This window comes from Argopecten irradians, chromosome 5 (genome assembly GCF_041381155.1).
Source record: "Argopecten irradians isolate NY chromosome 5, Ai_NY, whole genome shotgun sequence".
NCBI lineage: Eukaryota > Metazoa > Mollusca > Bivalvia > Pectinida > Pectinidae > Argopecten > Argopecten irradians.
This window is the reverse complement of record NC_091138.1, coordinates 24,057,240-24,076,203: the sequence shown is the minus strand read 5'-3', so window position 1 is coordinate 24,076,203 and position 18,964 is coordinate 24,057,240. Positions and strand designations below refer to the sequence as shown.

Below are 18,964 nucleotides of genomic sequence, written 5' to 3'. Positions count from 1 at the left end.
TCCTCAGAATCAAGATGGCGAGCTCCATAGGGGATGAAACATTTCGTCAAGTTTTAAAACGTGCTTTCACATCATCTGGTGCCTTTATAAAATCAAATATAACAGGAAACTGTTTATCGGCTAATGAAGTTGTGATAGAAGAAAATACCGAACTACTGTCGAAGGTGGGAAGACAAGAGCTAACGGCAAAATTATTATCAACACTCATAGGATTGGCCGCTTCATTTGGTATAACATATTTCGCTCTGAAATGGTTATCAAATGCCATGGATCCAACACATAAAGAGCGCAAAAATGCGTCAGCAAGGGTAAGAAATGTTTCTTAATAAAAAGACGGCTTTATCCTGTACTTAGGCCTACATGTACAATTTTAGTAGAACACTAAAGTAATGGGCAGCTGTTTCTTCTTCCTGTTCTAGATTCAGACTCAATGAATATTGAGTGAATTTGACTCTGGGAGGTAGCATGTAATGTTTTACTATTATTACATGATTAAACAATGCCCACACAAGATCTTGCACACCTAAGATTTTAATAGCTGATAGGCCTAGCTAATAAATAAATAATTAATTATTTATTTTTTATTATAGCGTAGTGACTGACAGAAAGCCCCTACCAAACATTTGCTTTTCAATGTTCCCCCCCAATTTTTTTTTTTCAGTTTACCAAAAATAAACGAAAAACATTTACCTTACAAAATTTTCGTAGTGGAAGTATGTCACATATGACCTTCGCAATACACCATGTAATCCAATTTTAATCATATTATGGTATGCAATTTATTTAGCTTATCATTTAAATTCCAATAAAATCAAATTTGTTTAATTGTATATCAGTTTTTAATCTTTACAAATCTCAAATAAAAAGCTGTTTGTTTCTTTATAAATCAGACAGTGTTTCCTGTCATACTTTTCCAGTATGTATTTTACATGGTTTTCTTAGGTTTATGTCCCTTTAATAAAATTATTTTATTTTATTCTTTGTTTTTGGCAGGCACGGAAAATGCTTCAACTTTTAGGAGTAAAGGATGTTAAGGTAAGAAGACAGATTAGTGTTTATAGAGACAATATGTACATTATGAAATTAATATGGCCTAGTCCTGGTATTAGATACAAGGTTAGTTAATGCGATCATACATGTAATGACTCATGAAGATGCAGCTTTTCTAATGTTATCTTGAAAAACATATTAAAAAGAGAAATTTTAAGTTCAGTTACATTGGGATATATGGAATTAATGAACCGGTGGATAGATGTTTTGATATTATTACTGATCTGCACTCATAATTGTATCAGGAAAATATAAGCATCTGCACCTTCATCAGATATCTATTTATTTATAAACGGCATTGCAATAGACAAATGGATGTAAATAATATTATAATACATGGAAATACAATGTACATAATATATAGAATACTGATGCATATATATACCTTCTTTCATGAGATGTATTATGAAATGGTGATTCACATGTGAAAGCTTACAAGTTCGTGTAATATGGGTTACCATGCCAATGTTATAAGCATCACACAGATGTAAACATCATTAAATCAATGGAATTATGGCATTTATTTGAGATCAACTCTTTTTCCAAAACAGGGAAGGGCGCTAATGGGGGAAGGAGCTTTAATTATAGAGCAGTATTTGAGCTTTCTTTACACTTTAGCTGTCTGATCACGAGTTGTGTATTGCGGCTAATCTAGTGGATCCTCTGAGTGTGTCAGTGGACTGGAAGGATATTGGTGGACTGGAGGAAGTGGTAGAACAAATCAAAGAAACAGTCATATTCCCTTTTAGGAGGAGGGATCTCTTCTACAACTCCTCTCTTCTTCAGTCTCCGAAGGGTGTGTACAGTTCATGTATTGCTTTAAGTAGATGTGTCTTTATCAAAACAATGTGAAATCATTTTTGTATGGCAAAATCTACATTATATTATCATATTCTTTTGATATAAGTATATGTTGTTTGTATCTTGATAGAAAAAGTATGATGTCATTTGCATGTAGGTTCTTATTTGTAAGTCAATATTCTCATGATCAGTTATGTTGAAAAATATCTGAACTTTCCAGTTTGACTTCATAAACATAGAAATGTAATGTGAACTGGCTGATAGTCAATGTTATGTAATGCAGTTATTTCATTTTCCAGGGGTATTGTTTTATGGTCCTCCAGGTTGTGGCAAAACAATGCTTGCCAAAGCTACTGCAAGATCTGCAGGTACATCAAATGGGGAACTGTTGTAAATTAGAAAAGAAAACAATGAAAATATGTATGCAAAATTACTCAGATATTTGAAAATGAGTTGCTGAAGTTAGTTTTAAAAAAGTTAAATACTGTATTCAATGTAATTAGCGCTCCTCCTCCTATAAGCGCACTTCCCTACTTCTAGAGAATGAGTGTTTTATAAGCATTCCCCCCCTGACCTTCAGTTCCCATCTTATGCTTCAATATTTTATCACATATCACATGTACATGAAATTCATGTTACAGACATGTATAAACTTGATTGCTGATTATTTCATTGAAAACACTCCTACTGAAAAAGTTCAAATACAGTGGGTTTTTTTGCCTACAACTTGTATTTTGGTTCCCTAATAAGTACCTTATTTTATCACAATTTTTAGCTCGCCTATTCGAAGAATAGGGGGAGCTAATGTTGTCACCCTGGCGTCAGCGTTGGCGTCCCATTTCACGTTAAAGTTTTTGAGCAAGTATCTGTTTCGTCAATTGTTTAAGCTTAAGTCATCATAAATGTTTATGATTTTATTTTCCTAATGTGTATGGAAGCTGAACGTGATAATAAAACCAATTTGGGGCCCTTTAGGTTTTTTTTGAGTCTGTTAATTTGTCATATGTCCATGTTAAAGTTTTTGAGCAAGTTTCTATTTCGTCTATTGTTTAAGCTTAGGTCATCATAAATGTTTATGATTTATTTTCCTAATGTGTATGGATGCTGAACATGATAATACAACCAATTTGGGGCCCTTTAGGGGTTTTTTGAGTCTGTTAATTTGTCATATCTCCATGTTTAAATAGTAAATACTTGAACATCAACTTCTTCTGAATAGGCGAGCTTTGCTGTTCTCCAACAGCTCTTGTTAAGTGCCCTGGGCGCTAATTACGGTGACTACCGTAATCATATTTTAAAGTTCAACTTAGTTTAAGAAAATCATTTCTTTTATTTCAGTCATTAAAGCAAAATTTTCATTTGATAACACAGATATATCAGTGAAATACAAACAAAGTTTATTTTGTCTTACTACAGGTGCTAGATTTATAAACGTACAAACATTTTTGTCTTAATACAGGTGCTAGATTTATAAACTTACAAATTTCCTCACTGGTGGATAAATGGTATGGAGAATCACAGAAGCGTGCTGAAGCTGTCTTCTCACTGGTAAGGATCTCTCCTATTTACTGTATTAGTAAGTGAACAGTTGTTTTAATCAAAATACCTCCAAGTGTTGTTACATCTGGAAAATGCAAAACCAAGAATGGCGATAGAGAGAACGATTATTTATGAAAATTGAATGAAAAACAGCCATTTGTTTACTCTTGGGAAAATACCAAATGATAAATGGGGAATTAGAAATGATCAATACTAAAAATGTTGCTGACTCTTTAAAACTTGGATGGATTAAGTGTCTTTGTCAATCTTGTGGGAAACGGAAAACACTTTTAGGGAAGTCTGTAAATCTAAATAAGCTTTTGAACATTGGAGGTAATTATATAGACAAGTGTAAACAAAATAGTAGTATTAACTTTTGGAAGGATGTACTAGCGAGAGAGAATGATTATTTATGAAAATTGAATTGAATTGATTACTCCTGAGAAAATACCAAAGGATAAAATTTCCTGATTCAATTGGCAAATTGAGAGAGAGTGCAAGCTGAATGAGGAAATCTATAATACAGTAAAGTTTTGTTTTGTAGGAAATTGGGTCAAACTCAAACTCATTATCCTTTGAAAACAGATATTTGATAATCCTTGTAAAATGAAAAATAAATACCTCTTAAAAGTTATCAGTGCCTTGCTCTTAATGGTGACATACACTGTGCTAAATCCTAAATGACAAATTACCTGCAGCAATAAGAGTTATTGCCCTTCACATTCCAGACTTATTTTATTCTTTGCATCTATATCTTTTAGTTATTCTGTCCTTTAAAAGATTTTAATCTTTTACTTTTCTATCTTAAAGATTTTTACAAGCTTGTGAAAATTTCAATGTAGATTTATTTTGTTTTCAGGCTGTTAAACTACAACCAAGCATTATATTTATTGATGAAATAGGTAAGTTACTCTTACTGCAAACAAATCAAGTCAACATTTCCTATTTTTCATCTGATTATATAATACTTTAATTATCTCCCACGAAACAAGTTGATGGGGGTGGGTGAAAAATACACTCAATGGAACTACAAAACCATAAAACTAAACTTCACAAAACTTTCTGTATATAACAGACTAGTGCCATATTAGTGCCTTTTACTGTAGGAGATTTCAGAAAAGATGGCGATGACGTTACACAAAGGTACATCCGGGCGCTCAAAGGTACAACTCTTATATCTGTACACATAAACATTGTGGGAACACAGCCGCTTGCGATGTTTGTTTACATTTTATTGTAATAAATAGTACGCCAATCCGAGAACTATTGCGTTATTTACATTTCAAAAAGTGTAAATAAAAATATTTTACAATAATATACAAATTTAAACATATAGTATTCATATATTTTACTCTGTTTATACTCCATTTTCGACCGCTACGAGAAAACACGGTCGCCATTACGTATAAACATTGACAGATATATTGCAAATATCAACTTGAAATTACAAATTAAATTCAAAGTCCCTCAAAATATAATTATAAGCAATTACTGTTTTCGAAGTGTTTCTTGATAAAACACTTTACGATGTGTGATTAGTGCAAAATTAAACATTTGCTTTCGTAGATTACCCCAAGCCCACGGCAGCCATTACAGTACAGCCGAGAACCCGAATTTCGTCCATTTTCAGTGTCATTAAATTACGTATTCTGGTTATTTTTTGTCATCAATTTTGGGATTTAGTTTATAACATACAAATGAATCAGTTTGTAGGTTCTTTTTATCATATTTTTAAACAAAACTTATTTAGGAGTTACTACTTAAGGAATTAACTTATTAAGTATTTAGGATTCTCGAAGCCGTGCGCAATATGTATCCTGGTCAGCATTTACAGTACTACGATCTGTAATTTATATCAATTTAAATGAAGTCTACCTAATATGTATTCCACTTATCTAAAAGTAATACCACTTCAGTTTGAGACTTAACACAGCAGTCCATGGCATAAAAGCGGCTGAAAATGAAATATTAAAAATGAAATCTACAGCATGAAAACTGAACGATTTCACCATATTATTTTACAAGATCGGCAGCCATACGTGTACGTGTAAAACAGTAGTTTAATTACTATTCGTAATTTTGTTATGATACAAGAGTATTCCATTTAAACAACATGTACATATTAAATAACGAATATATATCTTAAACAAGTACTTTTTGAGATAAAAGTGTTGATAGTTATTAATATGATTTATTTCCCCAACAATGCTGTGGTCTGCGACGAAGCCATGGATCCACGAGCGGCCGTGGTCTGGTCAGCTGGTTCACGTTTTGTATATATCATATCGTATTGTGAACAGTTTTTCATGTATAACAGAAATATTATACATTGAAAGAGATCATCTTTTCATAAACACCTTTTCACAACCTGAATTCATATGTATGAACAAAATCGGGTAGGCCTACGTGTGATGGCCCGACAGCGCTTCGATAGGTGGCTTTGACACTAAAATTTAGCAATAAACAAATGAAAATATAAAAATGTCAACATCCGTAACCTGTGAAACAATAAGAAACCATTTCAAAATCAGAATTTGCAAGTATGAAAGCGTAAACTTTTGACAAAGTATCTATTTTGAAGCAGGGATGTACGTATCTGTTATTGTTTTTATCAGTCGCCATACTGTGTTTGTACCTTTGAGAACCCGGATGTAAATTTTCTGTGACGTCACGCCATCTTTTCTGAAATCTCCTATTGTGGACCTCCATTTTTTAATAGTTTTTCTGTTACTATAGAAACATATACAAGTCTGATCTAACACAAATCTCTAATCTCTATCTGGATAGGCCAATATGAAATACATTTAAAATTTATACTAGTGAGGGTTTTAGCCCTTGTTGGAAGAAATGCTGTAGCTGGTAACCAAATAATTATCTTTTTTTACTAAACAAACAAGATTGAAAACCAAGACAAATGTATTATTCAGACAAACATATACCATTTTTTTCATTTTTTTTTTTTTTTTTTAATAAAACATGATAGAAGACGTGTTACATAAGACTTTAGACATATTCAATGATTACAAGCATATACATATATGAAAAAACTAACATCTTTTATATTGAGATTGGGGATCTTTATCCAACAACTATCATTGAAATAAAAATAAAATGTATACATACCGTTGTTGTGTCAGATTCATTCCTTCGTTCACGGCAGTCACATGACCATGAAGCAACAGCTATGATGAAGACCCAGTTCATGAGTTTGTGGGACGGAATCATCACAGACCCGAACTGTCAGATAATGGTGATTGGTGCAACCAATAGACCACAGGATGTAGACGCTGCCATACTTCGCAGGATGCCTTGTATGATCCAGATCAACAAACCTGTAAGTTTTATTCACCTTTGCTGTAGTTTTTTCTCCAAATAAGTATATATTTTTAATTGTTTTAAAATAATGATGTGCCTGTATTGATTTTATTTTGCTTTTAATCAAAAGGACACAACCGATAGGATTTATGTGAAAAATATTGTGCAATTCTAATGTTTGTAGAATTTATTTTCAGTTGCGGTTTTCTTATAATTTGTTTACAAAAAAAATAAAATAACTGAATATGTCCTATAAGAGAAAAATATCCTTTCATATATGGATAGGAATGATAGGGATATTTTACCCTCAGAATCACAAAAAGTTGTAAAACCCTTGGCCAGTCTTGGATATTACTACATTTTGTGACCTGCAGATTGAATATCCCCATCTTTCTTATCCATGTACTAGAGTCATAGGTAATTATATCATACCTTGGTTAGGTAGGAGGCAAAGAGGCGGGATTGTCTAATTACAGACCGGTATCAGGTAGACCAGGTAGTCATTGCTTAAAAAAATGTTTTGTGCCCTTTGTAGGGTAATGTATATGTAAGATAAGTTAATATCTAACATGCATATTAAAATACATTTATAGATGCATGTAAACTGTACATGGTTCCATTGACGATAAACGGATCATGACCCACATCATACCTCTAGTTGCAGATTTGAAATTCAATTCATTTTGATTTATTTTGTTTTCTTACAAACAGGAAAAAATACAGAGGAGCAATATTTTGAAAATTATCTTGGAAAAGGAACAGGTAAATATTGTTTCATGAATTGTTACATAAAGCGTTGCCTCTATAAAGTTCAAAATGTATAATATACAATGTAAATGAGACATATATCATATTGTCTGTTAAACTACTTTGATATGAAATGTGCAGGTGGAGGATCTTGACTACGGTAAACTAGGTGAAATCACTGACAACTTCTGTGGAAGTGACTTAAAGGAGGCCTGTCGTCTTGGTGCTCTCAACAGAGTTCACGAATTTCTACAGACAGCTAAGGAAGACATGAATGAAAACTTCTAGTGAGTTACATATTAGTCTATTTTAGACCTATTTCTTTTGTATATCTATACTGCTGGTCCTTGTTGTTTTGTTGTGGAAGATAGTATAGTATTTCCTGTTGCTATCCTTGATAAAGAGTGTCTGGTGTGGTAAAAAAGTCACACCTGTTATGGTTTTCACGTGATCAGATCGTGGTATTTAAGGTTACCTATCTACCCTGGCTTTGTCCGGTTTGGATATATTTTGTTTACTAACAGCCAGGGTCATTTAAGGATATTTCAGGTTTTGGGCTGTAGATACCTGGGTACTTGGAGGAAGATTGACTTATGGACAGTTTCTGGCAACTGTTCAAAGTGTTTTAAACTCGCGAAATCATAGGCAGAGGGTTGGTTATTGATTGTCTAGACACCATAGCTACTCAGCTATAAAGTTAATAAGATAGCATTGATAAAAGTTTGCTGAAGACTTCCTGCATAAAATAAGTTCTGATCTTCTTTATTTGGGAAAAATTAAACAAAAGTTTTAAAGTTTGGCAAAGAATTCATTAAAATTTTGTTGAACATTACTAATTTGATGTTAATATTTTTTTGTAGTGATACAGAAATTCCAGCTTTGAGAAAAATAAGCATGGCCGACCTTGAGGGAGCTATAGCAAAAGTGAAGGAATCCAAGCATCTAACGTCTAGATCACTCCAATATTCCCAGCTTGATTGATGACGGTATACCAGTAGACAGTTGTATTTGTGAATAAACGAAGGGATAGTGCACATTGCTTACAGGAATAAGGCAAGTGCACAGAGAACAAAAAACATGAAGGAGAATTAGTTACATCTAGATGTAAGCCTATGCAGGTTGGAAAATTTTCATAATAGCTGGTTAAACAATTATCTAATTGATAATTTAACATTTTTATGGTTCAGATAGATTTTGTTCTGCTATATCATATATACTTAAAAATTAGATATCTAAACAGTACAACATTATTGATGTCTTATTTGTTTTGCCTATGAGTACAACTGGGGTACAAAAGGATTCGTATTCACCCCTCCACCCCCACCCCCAAACAAGTAAGGATGGGGTATACTGGGTTCAAGTTGTCTGTCGGTCTGTAGACACAGTGATTGACCGACTTCTCCTCCTAAACTACTGGAGAAATTTCAATAAAACTTGGTAGTAGTTAATCTTTATTACAAGGAACACGATACATACATTTTTTTAAAGTTTTGACTTTTTATTACAAAAAGAGGGGGGTATTAGTTTGTCTCCTGGACAACAGTTCTAGATTTGTTTTATTGAATGTAATTCATAATTGAATTGAAACCAATTGACACAATAATGTGAAGTTATTTTAGAATGAATGACTGATGATCTAACAGAGTAAGATGCTTATAGTCAGGGTGAGGGGTGTTATTGCTCATAAAGTAAGGAGACCTTGAATGAAGGTTGTGTGTAAAGTTGTGGTAATGTAAGTAGATAAATAAATACAGTATGGTGGCTGATGGAGGATGGGTGAAGTTATGGCAGTAAGTACATAATACACTGTCGATCATAGACTGATTCAGTATGGAGTTAGATTTAGAATTATGAAGTTGTGACAGTGAATGATATTATATACGGTATCAAATAAACTTTACAGTATTGGATCAATTACATTATGCATATGATTAAAAATAGAGGTGTTGGGAATCCTTATATGGACATGATTGAAGATAGAGGTGTTTAGACTCCTTGTATGGACATGATTGAAGATAGAGGTGTAAAGACTTCCTATATGGACATGATTGAAGATAGAGGTGTTAAGACTCCTTATATGGACATGTACATGAATGAAGATAGAGGTGTTAAGACTTCCTATATGGACATGATTGAAGATAGAGGTGTCAAGACTCCTTATATGGACATGATTGAAGATAGAGGTGTTTAGACTCCTTATATGGACATGATTGAAGATAGAGGTGTTAAGACTTCCTATATGGACATGATTGAAGATAGAGGTGTTAAGACTCCTTATATGGACATGTACATGAATGAAGATAGAGGTGTTAAGACTTCCTATATGGACATGATTGAAGATAGAGGTGTTAAGACTTCCTATATGGACATGATTGAAGATAGAGGTGTTAAGCTCCTTATATGGACATGTAGATGAATGAAGATAGAGGTGTTAAGACTCCTTATATGGACATGTACATGAATGAAGATAGAGGTGTTAAGACTCCTTATATGGACATGTACATGAATGAAGATAGAGGTGTTAAGACTTCCTATATGGACATGATTGAAGATAGAGGTGTTAAGACTCCTTATATGGACATGTACATGAATGAAGATAGAGGTGTTAAGACTCCTTATATGGACATGTGTATTGTATAGAATCTAAATAATGATGTTATTTGTACTAAACTAACTTATTGAGAGTAAGAGAAGTGCCAACCCAAATGTGAGAATGCTATGATAAGTTATTTGTCTTTATGTTTTATGTTGTTTGAGGTGAGATCTCAAGAGATCTTTTGTAATGAGTGTCATTTTTTATCTGTAACATCACTAGTTTTACCTATAATCAGGGCATCCAGTTGACTCTGGACTTTTAGCAGTTTCAGAAGTCAAATAACTGTTTCTCAGAAGTCTGAAGACTCAAAATATATGAAAAATAGACATATGCTTAAAACTCATGAGTCAAATCTGATTTTCGAGAGTCAAAACCATACTCTCAGGGGAATATTGGATGCCCTGATAATGTTACAGTTGTTTATCAGTACTATGGTACATGCACATAGGTGCTAAACAGATAAAGGTATATTGAACTTTCCATATTCACAACAAAACCTACAAGTTTGCTTTCTCATGACTGGAATATTAATGACCACATTTCTCTATAATACTGTATGTATTACTGTAAACCAACTTTCTTTCTTGTGCGATTTATTCTTTGCAAATTTGAAGGTGATTCGTGAAAGTTTATCTCAGTGAAATCAATACCTTCCACAATTCTTGCACAATTGAATTGAAAGGTATTCCCACACAACTTTTAATTCTTGAAACTCAATCTCTCCAGAAATCAAAAGAAAAATGGTTTAACGCATTAATTAATTTATGTTTTATTTTATCGTTTGACAAAGTACATAACCATGTAATTTTAGGAGTTTAGTTGGCCACTTGCCACTGGTGTCATTAATGATACTTAATACGAATAGAACAAATTCAACTGGCATCTTCAGACATGCAGTTTTTCATTGGCTGAAAGACTGACCTCTCTACATGAACTGTTTTTTAGCATGATTTCATTACATTTATTATGTACAATTTGTTTACTTGCTGAGATGGTAGCACTTAGTGAGTAGTCGACAATTCGTTTTGTAATTGTTACTTTCTTTCAAATGAATTCTATAAAATTAATGCATAGATAATCAGCATCCAATTTTTTTTATGAAATATAATGTCGTCATACGAATATGAAATTGTCAGCTTTGGTTAATATCAGATATTTTACTTGAGGTAATTATACTTCGAATGGCGTTTTTGTTCTGTTGAAAATTATTATATCACAACATCTTGACTTGTAATGTTTGTACTTCAAAAGTTACAGAAAATAATCTTGTTAAAACCATATTTTAGATTTTTTTTCTATTTTGAAGGTCTAACATATACAGCAATCATTTGTTGTGTACCACATACAACAACCATTTGTTGTGTACCACATACAACATTTGTAGTATACCATATACAGCAATTATTTGTTGTATACCACATACAACATTTGTTGTATACCACATACAGCAATTATTTGTTGTGTACAACATACAACATTTGTTGTATACCATATACAGCAATTATTTGTTGTATACAACATTTGTTGTATACCATATACAATATTTGTTGTATACCACATACAACATTTGTTGTGTACCACATACAACATTTGTTGTATACCACATACAACATTGTTGTATACCATATACAACATTTGTTGTGTACCATATAGAACAGTTGTTGTGTACCACATACAACATTTGTTGTATACCACATACAACATTGTTATATACAATATACAACATTTGTTGTATACCACATACAACATTGTTGTATACCATATACAACATTTGTTGTGTACCATATAGAACAGTTGTTGTGTACCACATACAATATCTGTTGTATACCATATACAACATTTGTTGTATACCACATACAATATTTGTTGTATACCATATAGAACATTTGTTGTGTACCACATACAACATTTGTTGTATACCACATACAATATTTGTTGTATACCATATACAACATTTGTTGTATACCACATACAATATTTGTTGTATACCATATACAACATTTGTTGTGTACCATATAGGACATTTGTTGTGTACCACATACAACATTTGTTGTATACCACATACAATATTTGTTGTATACCATATACAACATTTGTTGTATACCACATACAATATTTGTTGTATACCATATACAAAATTTGTTGTGTACCACATAGAACAGTTGTTGTGTATCACATACAACATTTGTTGTATACCACATACAACAGTTGTTGTGTACCACATACAATATTTGTTGTATACCATATACAACATTTGTTGTATACCACATACAATATTTATTGTATACCACATACAACATTTGTTGTATACCACATACAACAGTTGTTGTGTACCACATACAATATTTGTTATATACCATATACAACATTTGTTGTATACCACATACAACATTTGTTGTATACCACATACAATATTTGTTGTATACCATATACAACATTTGTTGTATACCACATACAATATTTGTTGTATACCATATACAACATTTGTTGTGTACCACATAGAACAGTTGTTGTGTACCACATACAACATTTGTTGTATACCACATACAACAGTTGTTGTGTACCGCATACAATATTTGTTGTGTACCATATACAACATTTGTTGTGTACCACATACAACATTTGTGGTATACCATATACAACATTTGTTGTATACCACATACAATATTTGTTGTATACCACATACAACATTTGTTGTATACCACATACAACATTTGTTGTATACCACATACAACATTTGTTGTATACCACATACAATATTTGTTGTATACCACATACAACATTTGTTGTATACCACATACAACATTTGATGTATAAAGTCTATCTTAATGATCATGTTACTGTGATGGATATTGTTTATCATTTTGTTTGATATTTTTTTGTTTCATGATGTGTTTATCTGGAAAATGAATAAAAAATGAGAAATGTTGATTTTCAATCCTTGTGAATCATAGTTTTATTACCCATTTGCCACACTATTGATATTAATTTACCAAAGGGCCAGGGAGACTGACTGTTTGATATGTCTCGGCATATTACCACAAGACACCCCCTCTGGATCACCAATGCCATGCGGAGCCCTTGCCAGTGTTACCTATACCTCTGTCCGGTGGTTGTTTTCTAATCATGAACTGATCTAAACCTGACACGTGTTAAATTATCCTGGGTGTTAATAGGACGTTAAACAAATTAAATCAAACCAATTTAACAAACACTTTATCTGACTTGCATCTTTGGAGCACATTAATATCATGAACCCAATATCGAAATCTACAGTGATTCTTACCTATAAATCCAACCGTGTATTTTTCAATGGTGATGATCGTAAAATTACCATTGGAAGCACATTAACTATATAAACATTGGAATATATAGAATTAAATATGGTAAGTATAGGTGTGATGGTCGGTATTCACCATAGATGTACTGAGTTGTCTAATGCATCGCTTAATAATGACTCGTGTCTCATCAGTATTCTTTATCAGATAAGGAAATCATTTAACCATTTCTTAACTTGGACGGTCTTATAGAGCATTTATCAATGAACGGCCGTACATGCATTCTAACAAAACGTGTGTGTTCCGCGAAATACGCGCCAAGATATTTGAATAATATTTCACTATGTTTTCGAAGTATCCCGCCTAGGTGAATTATATTTACTGGGCAACGATGTATTGATGATTGTTAACTAATAGTTTAAATTCAGAACAGGGATACCGATGGAATATTTATTGATGATTTAAATTCAGAACAGGGATACCGATGGAATATCTATTGATGATTTAAATTCAGAACAGGGATACCGATGGAATATCTATTGATGATTTAAATTCAGAACAGGGATACCGATGGAATATCTATTGATGATTTAAATTCAGAACAGGGATACCGATGGAATATTTATTGATGATTTAAATTCAGAACAGGGATACCGATGGAATATTTATTGATGATTTAAATTCAGAACAGGGATACCGATGGAATATTTATTGATGATTTAAGTTCAGAACAGGGATACCGATGGAATATTTATTGATGATTTAAATTCAGAACAGGGATACCGATGGAATATTTATTGATGATTTAAGTTCAGAACAGGGATACCGATGGAATATTTATTGATGATTTAAATTCAGAACAGGGATACCGATGGAATATCTATTGATGATTTAAATTCAGAACAGGGATACCGATGGAATATCTATTGATGATTTAAATTCAGAACAGGGATACCGATGGAATATTTATTGATGATTTAAATTCAGAACAGGGATACCGATGGAATATTTATTGATGATTTAAGTTCAGAACAGGGATACCGATGTAATATTTATTGATGATTTAAGTTCAGAACAGGGATACCGATGTAATATTTATTGATGATTTAAATTCAGAACAGGGATACCGATGGAATATTTATTGATGCCCTCGTTGCAATACATGGATAAAGTTTTCCATATATATTCGCCAGTCAATGGAATCAGAGACTTAGATATGTACATTGTAGATAGTATACTATCTAAATCTCTGATGAAATGAATGCCGTATGCCGAATCAACAAAGGTCATCCTACTAGTATGCTTTTCAATAAGGAGATAACACTCACCTGTCGCTATTCACAGACCTATAACAACATGGCGTGGATTTTAATTATATTCTCCTTATTTCTTGGTATGTATATTTACAATTTGGCCATAACACTAAGTGATAGGCCTATCATAAAAAACAAACTTGTATAGTACCATTTGAAACACAGATATGGTAATAAAATTATAGTCCTATCTAAGTCAGGTGAACAATGGCTTGTAATAATACAATGAAGACAAAACAAAAACAAAACAGAAGTTAAAAAAAGGACAATAGATAGGGCATGTGAGAATAATCGTGTTCATCAATGAGACCACACATCTAGGTCAATGCAGGTCATTTAAAGATGCTCCACCGCCGACAGAGCATAAATGATATTCATCATTTGAACAATAATTGATGTTAAATCGTGTACACAAAAAATCATATAAAATAATTTATTTCGCCTTTGGTGCATGCGCAATCAGTACTTCATTCCATATAGGATATAGTGACACAGAATTTTTTCGGGATGCAATATTTTTCATATTTTTAACTTGAAGTAAAATTAGAAGCCCAAACTTTTCAAGGGTGGTAATGGTGTAACGTAAGTGACTTTTGTAACCGAAAAAAAAAAACTAAATCGTTTGCTCCTGTTTATGAGAGTGAAAAAATACCATTTGTCAGCGGTGGAGCATCTTTAATATTTTATTTGAATCGGTATGCTACATCGAAACCACCATATATACTAGTGCTAGGGAGCAATAAGGTAGATTTATATAGGAAATGCCAGTTTAGAAAAAAATGTATTATTCCCAATTGGGATATTGAATAATGATACCAACCAGTCTTTATCAGTCTGTATCTCTCCTTAATATGCCATCGTTACAAGTTCACGAAAAATCCGTATAGAAACCCATTTGCTCTTTGTGGTAAATCAGCAATGCATCTGATGGTTTTGCTTTGGAAAGAGTAAAACTCTTACGCTGATACAGGATATGATAACTTACCTTAGCTTACCGGACAAATTCATTGATATCAAGTGGAAGTCTTGTGACGATGTGCTAATTCCAGCATTGTACAACTAGCAGTTCTATTGTAGACTGTATACACCTCTGCATTATCATTTGAACTTGTATTTGATATTAGCTACACTATTGTAGCTCAAAAGACTTTTAGACCGATAATGGTGTCGTATTTAGTAAGGTATAGTATATTCGTTCTAGCAGGTAACCATGCGTTCATACGTGTTCGAGCTCTCTCTCTCTCGCGAAATGACGCGAACATTTTTATCTAGTGAAAGTGAATAAAAAATAAAGTTTCAATATTCCTTCATTTTCCTTTATCAAAATCTCTATAAGAAAGCATTTCAGAAGTTAAGTAAAGTCGCTTAAGCGTATCCCCATGAGTTGAGGGGTTTAACGTATCGTCATGTATACTTCGTTTCCGGGTACGAGTCGTATCCCCATAACTTCCCTAATTATTTATCATACATGAAGATTTTTAGTTAATAGATTCCTTGCGTTGAAAGCCATTATTTCTAACATGAAAACGGCCGGTAAATCAGTTTTTCATCAGTATCGTTTTGTTTTAATTTGAAGGAGTTGACAGTACCCATTTTAACTTCAGCGTACTGGAGAACATGCCGCCTGGGACGTACCTTGGCACGGTGAGTTATTATTGTAGAAACATTCAAGTAGATGAACAATAGCCATGGTAACGGTAAAGGAAGGTCAGTGCTGAGGTGGACACAGGCTTTCTTTTATTCTTAACATAAGAGAAAGCTCTGTGTCTGTTATTTTTCGAATGATTCCATTGCAGCAGAACGTGCTGCAATGGTAGGGTACGTAGCAACCTTGATACTGCATGGGTTATTAGCACTGACGTTACATCCACCGCTGGACAATCTCATAGTGAAACTGGAGGCAACGGAAGAGATAGGTAATTTGATCAAAGAAATTGTATAAAGGTATACTGTGATTCATTGTGTATTCTTTTCTCCTGAACTGCCTCCAGGTTTGCAACGATAAAATCCAGGGTAGATATTTAGTCAGTAATGGTTTTATATAGAGGATTATCGAGGATGGGCGAAGTAAATGTAAAATTATAAATCATTATGAGTATTCTTTCCCCAGGTTGAAGGTGTTGGCGCAGGTCCGAATGATACCCTTCCAATGATCCATCTGTCACCTCCCCCTATCCCTTTCACCGTTGAATTGCGCACGGGCGGACTTTACTCCTTTTTCGGGTTGGACAGGGAAGCTAAATCTATCTACAAATTTGATGTCTTGGAGACCATTGATGGAGTAGATACACTACTAGCCAACGTAACTGTTCACATTTTAGACGTTAATGACAACGCGCCAGTGTTTTCACGTCAGATGTATAACGTTTCCATAAAAGAAGAAACACCGGTGTCAACTGACATTTTAACGTTACAATCAACAGATGCAGACGAAGGGAACAAGTTAGTGTACAGAATAGTAACACAGCCGTCACCTTTCGCCATTAACTCTACGACAGGCGTTCTCTCTGTACAACAAACCCTTAAGGAGCTAGGCTATGCTGTTCAGGCCCAAGTCAGCGACGGTATGAAGACGTTTTTAATACATTATATTGTCTTGGTCTTGATACAATATAAATGCGAAATCGTTTCCTTCTGTTTAAGCTACTTCCAATTGGAAAATCTTCGAACCTATTATTTCGTATGAAAGATCCATTGATGAAGGGAGAGAATGTATGCATTTTCAGAAAATATTTTCCTAATTTTCTTGCAACCAGGTTTACACAATTGATAAAATGTGTAAATGTGTCACTTGTAATGTGTTTCTAATAAAAATCTGGTTTTATATTTCATATTTATAAAAGACTTGCTTGCGTTTGCATGGATATTTTTGTTTGTTTTTACAGGCAAATTTCAGACCTCGGCCATGGTATATATAACGGTAATCTTTCCTGATTCCGTCGTAGGATGACCCAAGAAGTCATTTCTGTAATAAATGATAAAACCTTATTATTACTAAATGTTAATGACTATATTCACTTTATATGATAAAAAGGACTATGTTTGGTTTGGTCCCCAAATCCGTCTGTTTTTATGTGTTTGGAAATTAAGTTGTTTTATTTGAAATATTTAGTAATTCCCTGAATCAATCATATTGGAAGTTTGCATCTTAAGTTGCCGTGGTAACCATCCAAAATAGGTTTTTTAGAATGCATAAATGAAATGCCTATTTTGTATGATTTTTGTCTAAGAAACAAAAAGAGAACAATCTTGAACAAACTCAATATTTACTGTGAATATATATGCACATCAGATACATCTTTAGGAAAAATATTAAGTTTGTTCAAGGATGCGCTAGATGTATATATGGTTTCTAGATGAAAAACTTTGCAAAAAATGGCCAAAATAGACATTTGCAGTTTTTGCAATAATACACATCCATCATACATAGTGTTTCAAGGACATGGCCTACTCACCAAATCACTTTATCACTAAATAATATGTTTTAAAAAATCTCATTTATGATCTAATTCAGTATCTTTTGTGGTACAAATGTACATATATTCCGGCGCTACAGTTTATTATCAAATCATATTATTTTCATTTCGCTTCCAAAAAATATGAATGCATAAATGTTGAAATTCTTAATCATCAGTCATGTTAATATATTGAATGAGTTTTGATATAATTTTAGTTTTTATTAAAGGTTTCCAGTTGCTCTTAAAATTGGGTTCAGACTTATCAATTCAAATATTTAAATTTAGACTTTTTCATATCTATCCAAGTATTCTGTTTTCTATTTTCCATCTATTGCTGATTCAAGTCATCCAATTCCGATATAGTTTTTTATATGTCTTAATACGTGTATTTCGTAATTATTTAGATCGTTTTAAAGTTGAGTTGGTCTATTGATCAACTAGTTACTACTAACAAAATTACAAGTTTATCAATCAATAACATTTATAACGTCACGACATCTGTATTTATGGCCTAAATTGAAGTAACATTCAAGTCTCCATGCGTAAATCTATGTTAACAATGAAAACTCATGTCGCTCAGTTCCCGTCTGACATATTTACAGTAAACTACTTCGCTGTATTTAGGATGACGCCCGGAAACGTTAGACGACCCGCGTTATGAAAATTAACAATTAATTTATCTGTTTTGATTTATCCAGGAAGGTGATAATAAGTGTAGTATGAACGGAAACCGTATAACTTTTGGGACTCTACAAACTCATTTTACAGATACATTTTAAAGTTAAAATCCGTTTCAGTTGCCTATTTTACTAAGCTTCGTAAGTTACGATAAATTTTTCAACTTACGATTGTTTACATCCTGGCTTA

The 18,964-nt window shown here is 32.9% G+C and overlaps 2 protein-coding genes across 5 annotated transcripts; both read left to right on the top strand.

Annotated features, from left to right (window-relative positions):
* The first annotated feature begins 14 nt into the window (after nt 1-14).
* On the top strand, nt 15-12,986 carry LOC138323295 (outer mitochondrial transmembrane helix translocase-like). Of its 3 annotated transcripts, none has more exons than XR_011208537.1 (11): nt 15-308; nt 994-1,035; nt 1,669-1,846; nt 2,151-2,219; nt 3,311-3,399; nt 4,250-4,292; nt 6,528-6,724; nt 7,417-7,467; nt 7,594-7,739; nt 8,313-9,836; nt 9,971-12,986. XR_011208537.1 is itself a non-coding variant. In XM_069267794.1 (10 exons), the coding sequence occupies exons 1-10, from the start codon at nt 15-17 to the stop codon at nt 8,431-8,433; spliced, it is 1,230 nt and encodes a 409-aa protein (XP_069123895.1). In that variant the 3' UTR covers nt 8,434-12,986. The 3 variants fall into 3 exon arrangements, 1 of the variants encoding a protein (XP_069123895.1); XR_011208536.1 differs by having other exon boundaries at nt 9,881-12,986; XM_069267794.1 differs by having other exon boundaries at nt 8,313-12,986.
* Nucleotides 12,987-13,110: 124 nt separating this feature from the next.
* Nucleotides 13,111-17,627, top strand: LOC138323298 (protocadherin gamma-A2-like). Of its 2 annotated transcripts, XM_069267799.1 has the most exons (4): nt 13,111-14,719; nt 16,216-16,283; nt 16,750-17,203; nt 17,525-17,627. In XM_069267799.1, exons 1-4 carry the CDS (start codon nt 14,584-14,586, stop codon nt 17,587-17,589), a joined length of 723 nt encoding a protein of 240 aa, XP_069123900.1. In that variant the 5' UTR covers nt 13,111-14,583; the 3' UTR covers nt 17,590-17,627. The 2 variants fall into 2 exon arrangements, with proteins under 2 accessions (XP_069123900.1, XP_069123899.1); XM_069267798.1 differs by lacking the exon at nt 17,525-17,627 and having other exon boundaries at nt 16,750-17,490.
* The last annotated feature ends 1,337 nt before the right edge of the window (nt 17,628-18,964 follow it).

Coding starts and splice junctions, on each gene's coding strand:
- LOC138323298 (XM_069267798.1), top strand. CDS start 14,584: ATGAATGCCGTATGCCGAATCAACAAAGGTCATCCTACTAGTATGCTT. Junction 14,720..16,215: donor TATATTCTCCTTATTTCTTG/GTATGTATATTT, acceptor TTTAATTTGAAG/GAGTTGACAGTACCCATTTT. Junction 16,284..16,749: donor CTGGGACGTACCTTGGCACG/GTGAGTTATTAT, acceptor TTCTTTCCCCAG/GTTGAAGGTGTTGGCGCAGG.
- LOC138323295 (XM_069267794.1), top strand. CDS start 15: ATGGCGAGCTCCATAGGGGATGAAACATTTCGTCAAGTTTTAAAACGT. Junction 2,220..3,310: donor AGCTACTGCAAGATCTGCAG/GTACATCAAATG, acceptor GTCTTAATACAG/GTGCTAGATTTATAAACTTA. Junction 7,468..7,593: donor TTATCTTGGAAAAGGAACAG/GTAAATATTGTT, acceptor TGAAATGTGCAG/GTGGAGGATCTTGACTACGG.